General features: G+C 43.5%; 1 protein-coding gene across 1 annotated transcript in view; it reads left to right on the plus strand.

The window, feature by feature from the left end:
• The window catches only part of DGKG (diacylglycerol kinase gamma), a 110,810-nt gene that overhangs the window by 18,636 nt on the left and 74,407 nt on the right, over positions 1–17,767 (plus strand). The window contains 3 exon segments of the mRNA XM_081910365.1: positions 5,059–5,397; positions 11,980–12,056; positions 16,396–16,416. Coding sequence (XP_081766491.1) covers positions 5,331–5,397; positions 11,980–12,056; positions 16,396–16,416 — 165 coding nt within the window. The 5' untranslated portion in view covers positions 5,059–5,330.

Consider the following 17,767-nt stretch of genomic DNA (forward strand, 5'->3'; position numbering starts at 1 on the left):
TGATGCACCCTGTGCATGCTCATACCATTTTCCTCTGAGGCTTTTAGTTCCTAATTGTATCTCTGCTGAAAAGTTTATGTGTACATGCTAATACTGAAGACCTAATGTCCTGTTCTGAAGCAGCACAGTCCATGGATGCCCCAGAAGACAGAATATTGGTCTGGGGCAATGGTGAGAATGTAGATCAGTGAAAGAGACAGTCCACTGTGCAGATATTTACAGGCAGCCAATACAGAATGGGTTCTGGAGAAACAAGAGAGCAGGATTTAAGATTTGCAGGACCATGGACAGATCACTAGGTAGAGGGAACTTCCTCCAACAGTCCCAGATAATGGCTTATATCCTTCAGCACTTCAGACCTAAGTACACTCCCAAATACTCCATCCCCATGGAATGGAGATTCTTAAGGTACTGCCCTCAGGTCTGGGCCTGGCACTTTGATGCTTTTTTATTGCTTACTGGTCTTATGTTCTCTGCACTGGTGAGCAGGACTTAGGGAGCAAGAGGTTCTGGGATCTTGAATTCCAGGCTCAAGATCAGGGGCTGGGTCTTGCTCCTCTGGTAGGGATGTGGGCAAGATGGACTCAACCAGCACTTCTCACTCCTCGTCCAAGCTATTGCTTTTAGGCTCTTGTGTGATCTGGTATTCCAGTTATGTAGGATTGCTGACTGCATGGAAAGCCCACACACCAGCAGCTTAGGACAGTTTGCTCGTGGAGGTAAATGTCTTCATAGTCATATAGATCTTTCCTAATAACTGCTCTTTGCTGCAATAAAGATGTGAATCTTGTACTTTGGTTCAGTCAGTCAGAATCTATAACAGAACTTTTCCACTGGCTGGTGTGGCCAAAGGCAAAAGTGAACAGAGCTGTGTATCTTTTTACATTTGGCTACATTCTGGCCATTGAGAAATCACAGCGTGCGCGCGCACACACACACACACGCACCCCTTCATCCAGTCAACCAAGAGGCATTATCACAGTTCACAGACACATTCTAGTCTGGCAAAAGCACCCAAGGAAGATGTGGATCAGAGCCAGTGAGGGGTTGTCTTGTGAGAGTGGGGTTGGGAGGGGCATGGGCTGGGGAGAGTCCTGGGAGCGAGGTAAAGAGGCCAGGAAGATGACATTCAACCCCTGGGCTTGAGGTTCCTTAACCCAATCTATAAGATCGCTGAAAATTCTATATGCATGGGTGCTTGGAGGTACTCTTAAAAGTTGTTCAAGTTGAAATCCACCCCCACAAAAATCTTTTGTCCATATTTTTGTCTCTCTTATACCTACCTAGTACCCTCCAGATGTTGTTGGACTCCCTTCATCCCTGGTCATTGCCCCTACTGACAAGAGCTGTTGAGAAAGTCCAATTTCATCCCAACAATGTTTGAATGGCACCACCTTGACTACCCCTGGTTTCAGGGGGATGCCATTTCAAAATATATTTGATGTGCGCTGCAGTTCAGGTTTCAAACCTCTCCCCTGTGTCTCTAGTTGCAAATGTCTGTGTAGGAACAGCAACATCTTGCCCCTAGTATATATCCATGCAAATCAACAGGCATGAAGACTAAAGGCCAATGAAGTGCATCCTTACCTTTCCACAGCACACACTTCACCCACAGCCTATCCAGACAACTAATTTCTAAATATGCTACATTTATATGCCACCTTTCTGTTGAACCACTCAAAATAGTTTGCACTTTGAAATAATGTCTTGGGATGAGACACGGTGCCAACAAGAGGAATGAATAGATAGGGAAGAGGAAGATGACCACCTGTGGAGTAATGAAGCCACATAATACATGAAGACCAAGTGGAAAGTTTCATTGCAAGAAACAGTTATAGGAGGGGAGGACTCGAATGGCAGCTGGCCCTAGCCAAGTTGGGGTTTGTGTATGTGAGCCTTGTTGTCAGGCCTCTGATGCAGCCAGGCAGGTTGTCTTCTGATGGAGACAGTTGTGGGAGAGAATGGGCCAAATACTCCCATCCAGGCAGGGGAAGTGATTCCTGATTTCAAAAGACATGTGTTATGAGTGCAAATGTACAAGATAAATCTCGTTAGAACAATGGTCAGTGGTTTTTGAATACAGTGGTGCCTTGGTTTAAGAACTTAATCCGTTCCTGAAGTCCATTCTTAAACCGAAACAGTTCTTAAACTGAGGCGTGCTTTCCCTAATGAGGCCTCCCGCCACCAGTGCCCTTCCACCGTTCGGCTTACGTTCATAGACTGAGGTAAAGTTCGCAAACACTACTTCCAGTTTTGAGGAGTACGTAAACCAAATAGTTCGTTAACAGGGCTGTTCATAAACCAAGGTACCACTGTTCAGCCCTGTTAATCCAGCCTTCTTTTCTCTCATTTGTAACATGATGACCTCCCCTGTCAGAGGCAGTGTGCCTTTGAATACCAGTTGCTGTGAATCGCAAGTCGAAAGAGTGCTGTTTCACCCAGGACGTGCTTGTGGGCTTCCCATAGGGATCTGGTTGCCTACGGTGAGAACAGGAAGCTAGATTAGACGAACTTTTGGCTAGATCCAACAGGGCTCTTCTTATGGCATTATATATTCTTAAACTTCTAAATTTAACTTCCCTCCTCTGTCATTCAGATAGTGATTCATGCATGTATTCTAAATGCTCGAGAGAACGTAGACCGGGGCATGGATTCCCTCAATTTTTCACAACTTTTACAGGAAAGCACCAAATTTACATCAGGCACGGACTAAAACATGGTGATCATGCTATGGAGGCATGTGGAATAAGTCATGTTTCCAGTGTACTCCATTCAGTTCTCTTTCTTACCCTGGTTTTGCATGTTTCTCCCCTCGCAGAGTTATAGTTCCCAGCAACTTTAGCAAATTACAATGCCCAGAATTATTTTAGGGGGGAAAGGTGCTCTGAATGTGCTTTAAATGTATAGTGTATACATAGCCTTATGATTTAGGTACCCAGTGGAGAGACTTCTCACTGCCAAAAGCTTTTGCCCTCACATGCAATATTTGAGCTCACTAGAGAAAGAATTGCGGTTCTCAAGGATCCGGTTTTAGTGTTTTGATTAGTACTGGAGACCCTGCAGCTTCTCTGCAGAACTTGCTAGGTAGATGTTATTTAGACCACATAATAAATTAGTGAGATGGCTGCGCTGTCTCTACACAAACAACATAGTGTCTGGAAAGATCTTCACTCATTGCACACATGTTTAGGAATCCCCTTTGTTTGTGTTATTTAGATGGGAAATTAGAGGTTAATAGAGCTTTTTACAATGTCTCCTATGTAATTAGAATGTCTGGGCACCCAGCAATTTCTAGAAAGTTTCAGAAAGGGTTGCTTGCTTGATTTGACTTTTGCACGGGGTGTAAATGTTAAACAGGATGGTGGAATGAATGTGGCTGCTCATTCTGCCAGGTTCTCCATGAATTGTGAGGCATAATGCCAAATGGCTTTCCCATGACAATTGATTGTTTTCAGGAAAAGGGCCCAATCTTTGCCTTTACTGGACCATCGGATACCTCCTGTATTTTGGAAAACTGTCATTCATTTCTGAAACTGTAATCAGCTGCTTATATTCAAATCAAGATGAATTAAGTTGTTCCTGCTTTGAAGTTCCTTGTATGGTTCATCTGAGCTCATGGCTGAGAGATTCACTCATTTATTAGGATACAGCAGAGCGATTTTATATTAGCAACACTGTCCATCAAATCTGGCAAAAAGCTTGTATTTACTTACTTTATATTATCCCACCTATCTCTGAGTTGCTCTGAGTAGCATACATGGTTTCCTTGTGCGCTCTTTCTCTCACATGACAGCCCTGTGAGATAGCTTAGCCTTAGGTTAAGAAATAACAATTTGTCCAAGGGCATCCAGGACATTTATCCAAGCGATATCTGTGTCATACTATTATGAGGGGTTTCTTGATGTGTGTGAAGGCTGTATGCCTCAGACCCTTCTAATTCCTAGATCCAGCATTGATTCAATCCCTGGAATAGCCAGGCTAGCTTCCTGGTGAGTTAATGGTCCTCTAAGTATGGACCATTAAGGTAACAAAGGAAGTGGCTCTGTGCTAGACAACAAATGGATGGCTCTGTGCTAGACAACAAATGGATGGGTTTGCTAGTAGTTAGAAATACAAAGGCAGAGTTGATGCATGTGAAGTAGAAGCTAGAAGCAGGTGAGAGACAGAACCATACCCAATTTCTGCTGTAATCCAAGGCTGTGACCAAGGGAGAAGTAAGGCCTTCTTGGCATGTTGGGGCCATGAGCCTCTCCATCAGGTTGTATATATGTGTAAATAAACCATATATCATTACAACACCACGGTTTCTGATGTCCCTCTTTCCAAGGGAACCCCTGGAATCTCAGAGATTTGTTTGGTGTACCTCATTCCCCCAAAGAATCAAGAGGACGTTAGGGTGCTGGGAATTGTTAGGAGACCGCTGTTTCCCTTACAGACCTACAGTTCCCAGAGTTCCTTAGCAAGGAGGATGGATTGTTAAACCGCTCTGAGAATTGTTGTTTGAGGGGATAGGGAGGGGTCTCCTAAACTCTCAGCAACCTGAACAAACTCCAGCTCCCAGGATTGTGGCTCAGATCATTTTTAAAGAATAATTGCTTTGGTGCATTCCTGGTCCCCTCCCACGTGGGTTACAAGAGTGAGTGGGAGTGTGGTAGTTGGCAGCCATGGGATCATAAGACCTATCTGACTCCACTGCAGGGCTGTCGTGCAGCAGCTGGGCAAACAAAGGAATGTGAGAGGCTCTCCTGAACATCCCCTCTTTTTCACAGCCTCACGGCTGTGAAATTGTTAAAATTGGTATAATAATGCTTTAAATGTACCGTACGGATGTGGCCAGGCTTTAAACCTGTGTGACACTCCAACCACAACCCCACACTGGAAATGGCCTTCTCATTGTGGGGGCTCTGGAATTTCCCCCTCTCTCTCAATTCATTTTTCAATTTGTTAAATAAGCATGAGTCAGCACAGTTCTGCCTTTGTTTCCCTGAAAGTCAGCATGAAAGAAAAAGATTTGGGGGAAATGTATGCCATTCTATAACTTGCACATTTTAATTCTAGATTTGAAGACACTGGCGTTTCTCCAGGAAGCATTTTCTGATGGCACTCCTAGCTACAGCAGAGACAAAGATGGCTCTGCAGAGACCAGGCACATTGGCGTTCATCCTGATCAGGATCTGAGTTCTGCTGTAGAGAAACAACAGTGACTCAGTAGACATCTGCAGAGCAAAACTTGAGCGATGGTCCAGAATAATTTCTTGTTCTAGAGGTGCAGCTCCTCCTGAAGACCTCTGCTAAGGGTGGAGACAGCCTCCCCAGAGCTCGCCTGAAAGATGAACGATGGCACCTGGATCACCCTTAGTCCGGCAGAGTTTGCTCAGCTCCAGCAGTATTCTGAGTGTAAGTACCGTCCCTCTCTCAGCTCAAATGCTTGCCATTTCGGTGTGGGTTATTTATGCCAGCATTAGCACAACAGCTTCCAGCACGTGGTGAATAAGATGCATGCGATCCTTGTCCTTTCTTTCACAGGAAGGATACAATTAATTTGTACTGTGATGTGTCATTCTGTGAGATATGCCACAATAACTTAAGCACAGAACATCCAAGTACATACAATAAGATCTTTTAAAACCCGGAGATGTAAATTTAAGTCCTGACTACATGGGGAGTGTTTGAGGGGGAGGGTGTCATCAAATACAGGGCATTGGGCTCATTCCCCCACCATGAACCACCTGCAGTCCATCCTGGGAGCCTGCTGGTCTGCAGAACAGGCAGGGATAGTAGTGAGGGATTCATGTGGGTTTGAAAGGGTGGTGTGTTCCACACAAGGGAAGAATCTGCAAAGCTGTATTTAATGTGATACTTTCATTTTTCAAGTACTGCTCCCAGCATTGAAGAGCCTGAGAAGCTCTTAATTCCAAAGGTGGTTTCCCCCCACCCCACTACTAAGCGCTTAGGCTTTAGCAAAATTCACAGCAGAAAGAAATGATAAAGCTAGTGTATGCAGGTCAATAACTTGGTGCGCTCTCTCGGGTTTTCTCTTCCGCAAAGATCTGGCCTCTGGAAGAGAAGTGTTCCTGCTGCAAAGGCCTAAGATAACATTTTGATACTCCTGTGTGGTAGGGCTCTGCGATGCTACCGTGAAATGTGTCAGTTTTCATGGGGACACGTATGTAAGAGGGCTCAACTCTGTATTTGGAAATACCAAACACCCAGGGTGGAATTCGAAGGAACGCGGGCGCTGTGGGTCAAACCACTGAGCCTAGGGCTTGCCGATCAGAAAGTCAGCGATTCATATCCCCATGATGGGGTGAGCTCCCATTGCTTGGTCCCTGCTCCTGCCAGCCTAGCAGTTCGAAAGCACAGTAGATAAATAGGTACTCTGGTGGGAAGATAAATGGCGTTTCCATTTGCTGCTCTGGTTTACCAGAAGCGGCTTAGTCATGCTAGCCACGTGACCCGGAAAAACTGTCTGCAGACAAATGCCAGCTCCCTCGGCCTATAGAGCCAGATGAGCATGCAACCCCAGAGTCGTCCACGACTGGACCTAACGGTCAGGAGTACTTTTACCTTTACCTTTAGGGTGGAATTCAGTGCTGCGCTGTTGCAATTGCTCTGTCTGTGAAAGCATATCAGCTTGCTGGGCAGCATGACCCCCCTTTGCTCTCCCCATGTGCTATTCTGGGGGTTCTCCCAACACCCTGAGGCAATTGGGAGGGTAAAGGGGGGAGGAGAGAGGGGAAACCCTCATTACTGATGACGTTGATTATGTGAAGCCCACCCCAGGTCTCAAAAACCATGTCTCGTTTTGTTTTCACAGCATAATTTTTGCACTTTCCCACCAAAGCCTCATCCCTTGCATTCCACCACCAGACCTAAAGGATAGTTTTTCCAATGCCTTCTCAAGCAGATTTCTATCATGGAGGAAACGAGAAGGCTTTCTAAAAATTGTTTGTGCCTGCGGATCCATTCACATTACCCTTTTTAATGTATTTTTTCCTATCCGGGCTAACAAACATGCTTAAAGTGTGCTTGGGGTGAAGTGGTCCAATGATAAAATGCTGCATCTGTGTCTCAGCACATGAACGCACCACTTGCCAAGTATGAATCTATACAGCTATGAATCTATACACCTATGGAAAACATGCAGCTCAGCCAGGTGCCTGCCTGGTGTCTGCTGGGCTAAGTCTGCAGGACTTTTCTTCTGTTCTTATAATGTGAATGACCACATGGCCCTCATCGGTTGAAGTGGGAGAAGAGAGAACACCTAGAGAACAGATTAAGGGGCAGCTCCACATCCAAATGGGCTGGCAGTGCAATTTGTGGGGGAAGGAGGAATGTTAGTCTCAATACGGACTAGTCAAAGTCTAAGTCAATGGGGCCAGAACTAAAGAGGCAGCCCTTCAGCGTGTGCACACACGCTGTTTGTGGTTCTCTGTTTGTGGTTGGTGGATATACTTCCACATTGGAAGCCTGGTGAATAAGGATGCACAGAACAATTTCTTCCCACTGACCTTATTGCTCCAAATGTAATCCTTCTGAGACTCTAGCCCAAACACTCTGATATTCATGACCACTTTAAGAGATGGGATCTTGAGCGTTTGATATGAGCAGTCCCCTTAGTTTATTTTTAGTAGCCTTTTTTAGGCATCTGAAAGCAGATTCCCTTCTTTTAAGCATTTTCCTCTGGTATTTCAGTCGATGTTGATCCTCTGGGGCTGATTTCCTAATCCAGGGCAGCTGAGCTGTGAGCCTGCTGGGATGTTTCACCTCCTGGAGCTCTGAGACCCCAGGAAGGGAGATTAAAAAAAGAAACTGGCTTCCATCACGACTTCTTACGAAAGAACCCTTCTCAAATATTTTAGTGGCAGAAATAATGGATGATAGCGATCACAACCTGCTAAATTAATGCTGTTCTTTGCACCGGGAGAGCATGGGGAGCTAAGCTGCTTTCAAGTCACATCACTCAGTGGTTCAGACAGGAAGTGCTACAGTGAAAATGCTTCTATCCCATGACAGATGCAAGTTTCCAGTCACTGAAGGAGGAAAATCCAGCATGCCAGTGAACAGTTATTTTTTAAAAAAATAATATTTATTACTTTTAAACCTTACAAAAAAGAAGAGAGAAAAAAAGAAGAAGCAAAAGAAAGAAAATACAATACAATACAATATATAAACAATACAGAATGCAACATTAACACATTAGACTAAACAAAACAAAGCAAAAACAATTTAAAAACATACATCATACCATTTCAATGCCCTATCTTTCATTCCCTCGTTTCATCGACCTCCTCTCACCTCCCTTTTTGTATTCCACTTCTGTTAATTGTTTCAGCAATTCCTTTCCATCTTTCTCTATTTTCTGTCATATAATTTTCTTAACTTATTTTAACCTTATTTTCCATTAATACTATAATACTTAGTTGTGCTTAACTCCTTATAACATTTCTACTAAAGCCATATAATTTCATTCCAACATTTTTCTAACACTCATTAATTTTACAGTATTTCTATAAATAAACTTTAAACTTTTTCCAATCTTCTTCCACCATCTCTTCTCCCTGGTCTCGGATTCTGCCAGTCCTTTCCGTCAATTCCATATGGTCCATCAACCTGGTGATCTTCTGTCCGAGGCTCTTAACTCTTTTCCAAGTCCCTTCTGCAGATCTTCTTCATATTTAGACATGCACTTTACTTTGTCTTCTGCTGATCTTGTTCTTAATTTCCTTCCTTTGATGCTGAAGAGTAGATCTCGGGGAAGCTCCGACTTAGCAATGTTTTTATTCCTTCTCGACAGGTCAGCCAAATCTCCGTAGTTAAAACTAAAATCCAAAAGATATTTCAGGACGTGTTTCAAAATCCCTCCAAATCTGAAGGTCCCCACAACTCCAATCTTCTCCTGACCCAAGTCCAGGTCCCAAAGGTCAGTACATCCCTGCATGGGGGGATCTATCCAACTTTCCTTCTCCAGTCCAAGCAGGGCTCCAATCCTCAAAATCTGACTTTCTCTAAATTCAGTCATAGAAGGCAACAGCTTATATTCATCAAAATGCCTCTGTAAGGCTGGGGCTCTCTCCCTCTCCACTTGTATTACTTTAGGTTCAACAACAACAACAACTTTCTCCCTCGCCTTCTCCACAATTTGCCATGTCAAAGTAGATTCCTGTATCGATTCCTGAATAGTTTCTGTATAGATGTTCACTTTTTGTCCCAAATTAGTCACTTTTTGTCCCAAGTTATCAATTTTGATAGGCATCACATCCGTCTTCTTATGGAGCTGTCCCAATGAATCACTTATCTTGCATAATGTAATCACTAAGGCTTCTTCTGTCGACATTCTTACCGATCCAAGGTCAATCCCTGGTTCTCACAATTTTTTATCTTGCAGCTGGAGATTCCCCCAGCTCAACTCTTGTAACAGTTTCAAAGGCTCCCTCTAGAAGGAAACAATTTCTATTTGTATCAATCCTTTTAAGCACGGTTCAAGCGATAAAATTAGTTTCAATTTTCAGTTACTTTTACTCCTTTTTAAACGCAGAAGGAAACAATGAAAACAATTTATTTCTCTTATTTAACTATCTGTCAACAAACGTTTTATTCACAGTCAATGAACTTTCCCAAAATGTCAGACTTACTAGCAGCCCGTTTCCAGGTTCAGAGCGGTGGTAATTTAACTTTCTTCACTCTCTCTCCTGCAGGCTTACGCGGTCCAAAATTTCCCCCCTCTTCTCCTGCCTCCATGGGGGGTTTAATGATTTTAGCCGATGGAAGTTTAACCCTTTAAAGAGGACTTTCCAAGACTTTAGCTTGCAGCCTCTTTGCTTCAGTCTATTTACAAAAGGGGAAGGTGGACTTCCTGTTTGAAACCTCCCCGTTTCGGTGCCAAATTAAGACGTTTAAAAATTCAATTTTCCGTTCTACTCACGGGTAGTTGTTTTAAGATCAAATTGTCCATAGGAAAAAGTCAGCGCTCTCTGGCAACAGCAATGCGGCTTCACTCCGTGAAAGAAGCAGTCAATTCGAAGCACCACGTCGCTCCGGATCCCTGAAACCGGGTTTCCCTGTGAGTAGGAGAGGCACAAAAGGTGCCAGCCAAATCCCACGTTCACAGGCTTCTCCCGCCTGTGATTTTTAGTGGATCCCCGCCTTCGCCATGGCGGCCAGACCCTAATTTCCACGAAGCAAATTCCTCCCGATCAGAGGAATTCAGCTATTGCTGGAGGCGCCAACCCGGAAGTGCCAGTGAACAGTTAATTTGTGCACACAAGTTTTGAAATGGATGGAAAGGGCATTTAGGCTCCATACATGCCATACATTTATATCACATCTCCCCACGCTTGAGAATTCTGAGAGCTCCGCTATGTTATGGGTGCTGGGAATTCTAGTTCTGTGAAAGATAAATTACAGATCCCAGGAGGGAGATGTGCTTTAAATATGCTTAAAATATATGGGGGGGGTGTTGTTTTTATTTTTAAAAAATAAATTTTTATTAAAGATTTATTAGATTACAAAAATACTTGCATTGTCTCTTTTTTCAAGTTGTGTTTTCCACAGATCAGTTTCATTTGTTGTGAGACATTAGTATTAGATTAGGAAGAAAAGAAGGGGAAAGAAGGGGGGGAATTAGGAAACACTTTGCAGACGCTCAAACTTAGGACGAAAGGGAGACAAGTGCTAAGATGAAGGCACATTTGGCAAACCCTCACCTTGATCAACTCCCACCCAGAAACCTATGTCCCCACTGTGGAAGGATGTGTGGAGCCAGAATTGGCCTCCACAATCACTTACAGATTCACTGTTCAGACTGTGTTCATGAAAGACAAGTTTACTCGGCTATGAGTGATCGGCAAAGAAGAAGAAAGAAGAATAGCAATAGCAGTGAGGAGTGGTGTGGTGAGGAAATGGTGTCCCAAACAGGGCTTTGTGTGCTGCAGATCCGCTGCTGCGTGGATGGCACTATCTTGGGAAAGATTAACCCACCCTAAAACAGCTGCTCTGAGACCCTTAATCTCATGTTCATTTTCCTGTATGTGTATATATTCCCCTGGTGCACCTTAGGATGTACAGCTGTTGGGAATGGGGTATGGAAGAAGCCATGCCTAATAAAAACCCTACCAGAGGGCTCTCTCATTAAGCATCCACCCCAACCAGGTTACCTATGTGAAGCTTGCAAGACCATCTTGGCTGTGAGTCCTGGAAGTCCTGCTCCCTGCCTTGCAGGCCTTTTCCCACCTGGCCTGGGAGGGTGGGGCCCTGACTGACACCAGCTACAAAAGCTGCTGAAGAGGACAGAGACCATCTTGGCTGTGATGCGTGCATGTGTTGCAGTAGCAGTCAGCATCCGAGAAGATGGAGGAGAGGACAGAGGGTGAAGAAAGCTGTGAGTGGAAGGAGACCCTTTTCTCAACCTTTGGGACCCCCTGGGAAATTCAGCAAACCTGCTATACCTGGAATTTGATGTGGATAGTGCAGCTGAATGGGACATAGTACCAACCACCTTGGGCCTGCCCATAAAAAGCAAGTCTAAAGTGAGGCTAGGGTGATGTCTGCTGTTTTCAGGAACTCTCCTTGTTGTGAGACTTTTGTGGGAGAGCTGAGGGTTTGTCTGGGCCCTGGTTGAGAACCTGAGATGGTGTGTGTTCCCTACACAATACTAGGGTCAAATATTTGACATTGCAACTCTGATATATCTTCTGCTTCAAAGGAAACATCTGGGGTGTTGTAACTATAACGTTTAAGGCACTCTACTCATTGCAGGTTCATTAATAATTTCAAAATAAAGCAGGATGGATTTTCATGAAATTTTAGAGCCCGCCATGACTTTTACAACATCATTTTGCCCAAGGTGTCGGCTTGGTTGTATATAATCATTCCTAAGCTTGGCAAACTGCAATGACCTTCTGAAGAAACAGGTGACTTCGTCAGACTTCTATGTAATTAATAATATTCATGGTATTGGCATTAACTTTCTCCTTCTAGATTCCACAAAGAAACTGAAAGATGTTTTGGAAGAGTTCCATGGAGACGGTGTCCTAGCAAAATATAATCCAGAACAGGTAAGAAAGCTTGCTGTAAACGTATTCCTAAATTCTATATCGAATCAACACCAGTAGTCTTGTTGGTCCATTTGAACAAAATGCACACCTTTGGTGAAATAATGCCATTTGTTAGGATCAACCACGTGAAATTTTGAGCAATGCACAACTCTTTCTCAGGCAAGATGTTTAAAAAGGCAGGTGTTGATTTACTGTTATTAATAGTATTACTTATATATTATTTTATATATTAGTTCTCTCTCTCTTTCTCTCTCTCTCCTTTTCTTTGTTAAATTTGTAAATAAAAAAGTAATTGAAAAAAATAAAGGTGCAAATATATTCTCACATCACCATTTCCAGAAGGGTAGTCATGTTTGTTTCTATTGGTTTTGCATTTCATTTTCCCCTGAGCTGATTCTTCTACATTCCCCATATGCATATATATATTCTTGCCAGTTCAGGATTATACTTCATGCCTCTGATAAAATGGACTGTGAGCTTATGCCATAATAAATGTCCCATTGCACTTAGGGCAGTCATTGCCTGTACCTACTTCCCAGCAGCTCTAGGTGCAACCTGAAGCCTGCATAGAATGTAACCAAGCTTCATTGGCTGTCTCCTTCCACATTCTGTTTTGAGACCGTGACCAGATGTAGATTGTGTCGCTTCACCAAGGGCTAGCCTTTTCCGCATCCATCCATCCCTTACTCTGTTTACTATCTAGCCCAATGTTAGAGTTCTGGAAAACTCACATGCTCATGGCATTTTGATTGATGTAATAAAGGCATTGTCCTAAATATGGATTTATTTTTTTTAACATCTGAAGATGCATTCTGATAGTGTAAAAAGAGAAATGGAATAACAGTAACTGGGAGTTGCCTGTATCATCAGTTTCTAAGAATTTGCAATTTCATTGTTTATGAACAAAGGTACCAGCATGAATGAATATAGCTGCACATAAGTATTTTGATTTTCTAATCTGAAATTAGAATTCTCTAACTTGGGGGGAACATAAAGTATGCACACTTGTGTGTTTTCGTTGGCTTAAAGTGGGTAACATTACTACTTTCCCTTTCCACCCACTTAAAACTAACTTTGAACAAGTTGAGCAATCCTCACTGCATTTGCCCCCATGTTGAAAGTGTTGTTCCTCAGATTCTCTGGGGGTGATTCCTCCGTATTTTAAGGAGAAATTAGGATAGTGCCTTTTCTGATACATATTTTTTAGAGAAGTGGAGAAACGTTTCCAAAGAGCAACAGATCTGAAGGCCTATGTTCTCTCTCCTAGGAAAAGCAGATTAGTAAGAACAATAAAAGTGGGTTGCCCCCACTTCCATGCTAAGAGAAGGAAATAGCTGCGGTGCTATTCAAGAAGAACACAAAAGGCTCCAAAACCTTAGAATATCAAATGAAATTAAATAAGAAACGGGCACAAAGAGCTTGTGAGGGAATTCTTGACATGCAAAGTAATTACGAGGACAAGCCAACAAAAGAAATGGCAGGAATTGCAATTGTGCTCCCTCTTAGGAAGAGTGCTTGCTAGGCACTTAGGAGGGAACAGGGCAAGTGCTGTGTTGTGGGTGGCCGTAAGTGGGCCGCACCGCTTTCTACTGAGAGCACATTGCTGTGGTTTGTGCCCCATGGCAGGAGATATTACTGTGATTATTTCCACTGCACAAAGCCCCCAATGTAGGTATAATTCATTATTACCCGCTCTGAGAAATTAATGCATTTGCCATTGGGTTTAATGACTAATTGCCTTTAAAACTGCTTTAAAGAACAGAGCTGCTTTCCAGCAGAGGCTGCGGAGGAAGCTGCCCATAAAGGAGCGGGTGGGGTTGGGGGTTGGGGGGTATTTTCCTACAGTCCTTTTGTGCCGTTTAGCTTTTATTTGTTTAATGGTACTCCTACTACTTTATCCCTGCAGTAATAACATAGGGAGAGGGGGTTGTTGCGATAACCCCCTGCTCCAAATTATACCACTGCAGCCAGCCCGCTTCCTACCTGACTTGGGAAAAGCCAGGGTGGAATTGTTATTTCCTGCTCTTTGAGGGGATATCCCGTCATTTCCTCAGACAGCCGCTTGCCTGTAGCGATGGCAACGTAGCAATCGCTGTGAGCAGAAATCAAGGATCTGTACAGATGTGTCTGGAAGCAAGAGTGGGCGGGAGCTTTTCGGCTCTAACAGTGAACCTGCCTCCTCCTCGCCTCTCAACCATAAGTCCTCTAATGACACGTATAACAGCTTCCAGATAAATTTATTAAGTACCTTTAAACCGTTTGCTCCTCCCTTTCTCCCACATTTCAGGTGGGCTGTCCACTTTTTTTTCTTTAAAGAACCTTAAATGTTGATGTGCTCAGGTCTGGCACTATGCTTCCAAAATAAAAAAAAATCTACCAGGTTTGTATTTATTGGTCAGTTTTCCACCCAAAGGCTTTTGAGATGACTTAGAAGATAAAAAAAGTTTAAAACCAGATTAAAAACCAAGCAACAGAGCAACCTACTAATACAAGTATAACTACTTTGGAGCTAGAATACTACAGTCATAACTCTTGTTATGTCCGCTTCAGGTCGCGCATTTTCAGGTTGCGTCCCACGGCGATCTGGAAGTACTGGAAAGGGTTACTTCCAGGTTTTGCCGCTCACATATGCGCAGATGCGCAAAATGATGTCATGCGCAGAAGCAGCGAATCGTGACCCACGCATGCGTAGACGCGAGTTGCGTTCTATTCAGGTTGCGAACGGGGCTCCGGAATGGATCCCGTTCACAACCTGAGGTACCACTGTAAAAGGAAATCACTTGATGACAAAGGCCAAGCAGAATATAGACTAATCCACCTGATTGGATGCCTACAGTCTAACCTTCTTTTAGAGCAAGTCTAGAGATGAGAAGAAAGGTAGGCATGACTCGTGTGTGATTGCCATTCCCTTTCTCTCCATCTGAGTCAGCCTGTCTGAGAAGGGGTCAGGAAGGAGAGTCTAAGGCAGGGGTGGCCAATATGATACTTTCCAGATGTTGAGGACTATAGCTCCCTAAATGGCCTCAGCCCAGTATACCTGAAGGAGCATCTCCACCCCCATCGTTCAGCCCGGACACCTAGGTCCGGTTCCTCACCTTCTGGCGGTTCCCTCACTGCGAGAAGTGAAGCTACAGGGAACCAGGCAGAGGGCCTTCTTGGTAGTGGCACCTGCCCTGTGGAACGCCTTCCCATCAGATGTCAAGGAAATAAACAACTATCTAACTTTTAGAAGACATATGAAGGCAACCCTGTTTAGGGAAGTTTTTAATGTTTGATGTTTTATCGTGTTTTTAATAATGGTATAAATAATAAATAAATAAATATTATTAGCCCTCCCATAACCAATGGGATGGCTGTGGTGAGTGGCGTTGTCATCCCAAGCATCTTGTTGCCTATCCCTGGTCTTAGGGTTCAGTAGGGTGTGGGATATACACACCCTGCACAGTAGCTACAGATTTGTATTGAGCATTTCATCTAGCCATAAGAACACAAGAGGAGTCCTGCTGGTTCAGACCAAAAGCTCATATACTCTACAGTGGCCAACCAGATGCCCGATAGAAGCCCTCAATGCAGCAACATTATAGCAGCCATCATGATTAAAAGCATAGGTGTTATATCCCGTATTGAAGGTAACATTACCAAGAATGCATTTTTTCAGTATCTTCAGCATCTGTTATTGCACGGTGTAGAATTGGACCCAGAGGGATTTAAACCATAAAGTTCTGGCCTGTTAAGTTCCCTTAGGCTGCAGTCCTCAAGATGCTTTGCTGGAAATGAGCCCCTCTGAACACAATGGAACGTCTTTCTGAGTAAACACACAAGATTACGTTGTAAATGACCTTGGGCATTGTGTTCACTTAGCCCAACCGACCTCACAGGATTGTTGTGAGAATAAAATGCCAAATTTGTGATAACCGCCCTGTACTTCTTAGAGGAAGTTCCAAATACAAGGACAAGAAATAAAAATAATAACTAAATGACGCAATCTTTCATTTAATTCTTTAAATAGCTCTTGCCAAAAATCTGCCTGTTCTCTTATGTCAAAAATTTACATTTCAGGGATAAAGTTTTCCCAAGCCTTTTCTCTAGCATGTAAACAGTTCCATCTGCTGGGAAATTTTGACAAGGGCATGCTTTTAAAATGCAAGGTTTTTAAAAATGACGGATTTCCCCCAAGTGTGTTCTGAAATAATACAGTCGTGGGAAGGACTGTAGCACATACCATCCTGAAAATCTGGTTTGCCTTTGTCCAGCAGAATAGCTGCTTCTGTTCCTCCTGCTCTTCGGTCCTTCTTCACTGAACTTTGCTTTGTCTTTTTTCCGCTCTTCCTTTCCTCAGAAACAAGACACTCTGAACCAAGTAAGACTTGCTTTCCATACTCTAGCTATCACATGTGGTGTTTACATGTTGCCTTGCATGTTTGCTTCTGCTTAAACTGACCCTCCCCAAAAGAAATAGGATCAAAGTTATGACTTGCAATTTTAATCAGTATTCTACAAAAATCAGAAAACCTCAGTACCTCTTCTGTATGCTTAGGGAGTCAGTGTTGAGAGGACTTAAACATACAGAAAAATGTCAGAATAGTGAACCAATGTCTGAATTCTCACATCATCTTCATCCTCTGAGCCTCATCTAGTCCAACCCTCTGCAATGCAGGAATGCTGCCCACAGCCATCGCTGTGTGGCCTTGAACCACCTACCTTCTGCTTAGCAGCCGGACCCATTGACCCATTGTGCCACAGGAAGGGCAGCTTGTGCTGAGCATGCCATCCTCCGTTGCAGTGTAAACTCCTGGGACTCAACTATACAGCTGCAAATAAAGCGTTTAAAGTGTGTTTTAAGTGCAATATACAATGTGGCACTAGATGGCGATGGTGAGCCCTATGGAAAATTCAATATATTTTTAAAAACACTTAAAAAGAAGAAGTATTTTCAGAATGTTTTTTAAATATGTTTGTAGATTCCACCCTGAAGAGCTTTAGCTGCATTTCCTATTTAGGTGTCACTGCTGCCACCCCACATAAGCTTATAGTCCAGTATGCGCCTCTGCTTTCAATGTGTGTGAAAAGTGCACCTCTGCCTTTTCCTGTGTGGCATGTTCTCCTGCGCCTCTGCTTCGGGGTGGTGGGGTGGAGAGGGAGCTTTCTATTTCTATATTAGCACTATATGTCATTTTGCAGTTCCTCTGTATACTTTTAGATTAGCCTTCTCCTACCTGGACTACAACTCCCTGACTTCTAGTTGCATCTGGAGGGCACCAGGCTGGGGAAGGCTTCTTTAGATATATCTGTTATATATCTGTTATGTGAAAAGCTTCAAACAGAGCTCAGTGTATTCCTGCTGCATATAATGTGCCGCTGTGTGTATTTACAATCTAATCTGTTTCTATCTCTGGTGTGTTGGGGTACTTAGGATTGCACAGGGCCCCAGATGTGGGGGAGAGGATACATTTTATGAGCGTCCAGAGATCCAGGGGGCCCTATCTCAAACCTTGCAAGCCTAATTGATGGGGTGGGGAAGGCTGAACTGTACTTTATAGAGAGGTAGGAGAGCTGAAAATAATACTGCCAATATATTTCACATCTGGCAACCAATGATCCCCTTTGGTTGCAGATAGTACATGGGTAGATGAATCTTAAAAGCCTGGAACACAAGATTTCAAAGCCCTCTAATGTGTTGTATATTTTGCTCTAGGAGACTTAGTTTGGTC

This window comes from Podarcis melisellensis (assembly GCF_964234715.1).
Source record: "Podarcis melisellensis genome assembly, chromosome: 5".
Classification (NCBI taxonomy): domain Eukaryota; kingdom Metazoa; phylum Chordata; class Lepidosauria; order Squamata; family Lacertidae; genus Podarcis; species Podarcis melisellensis.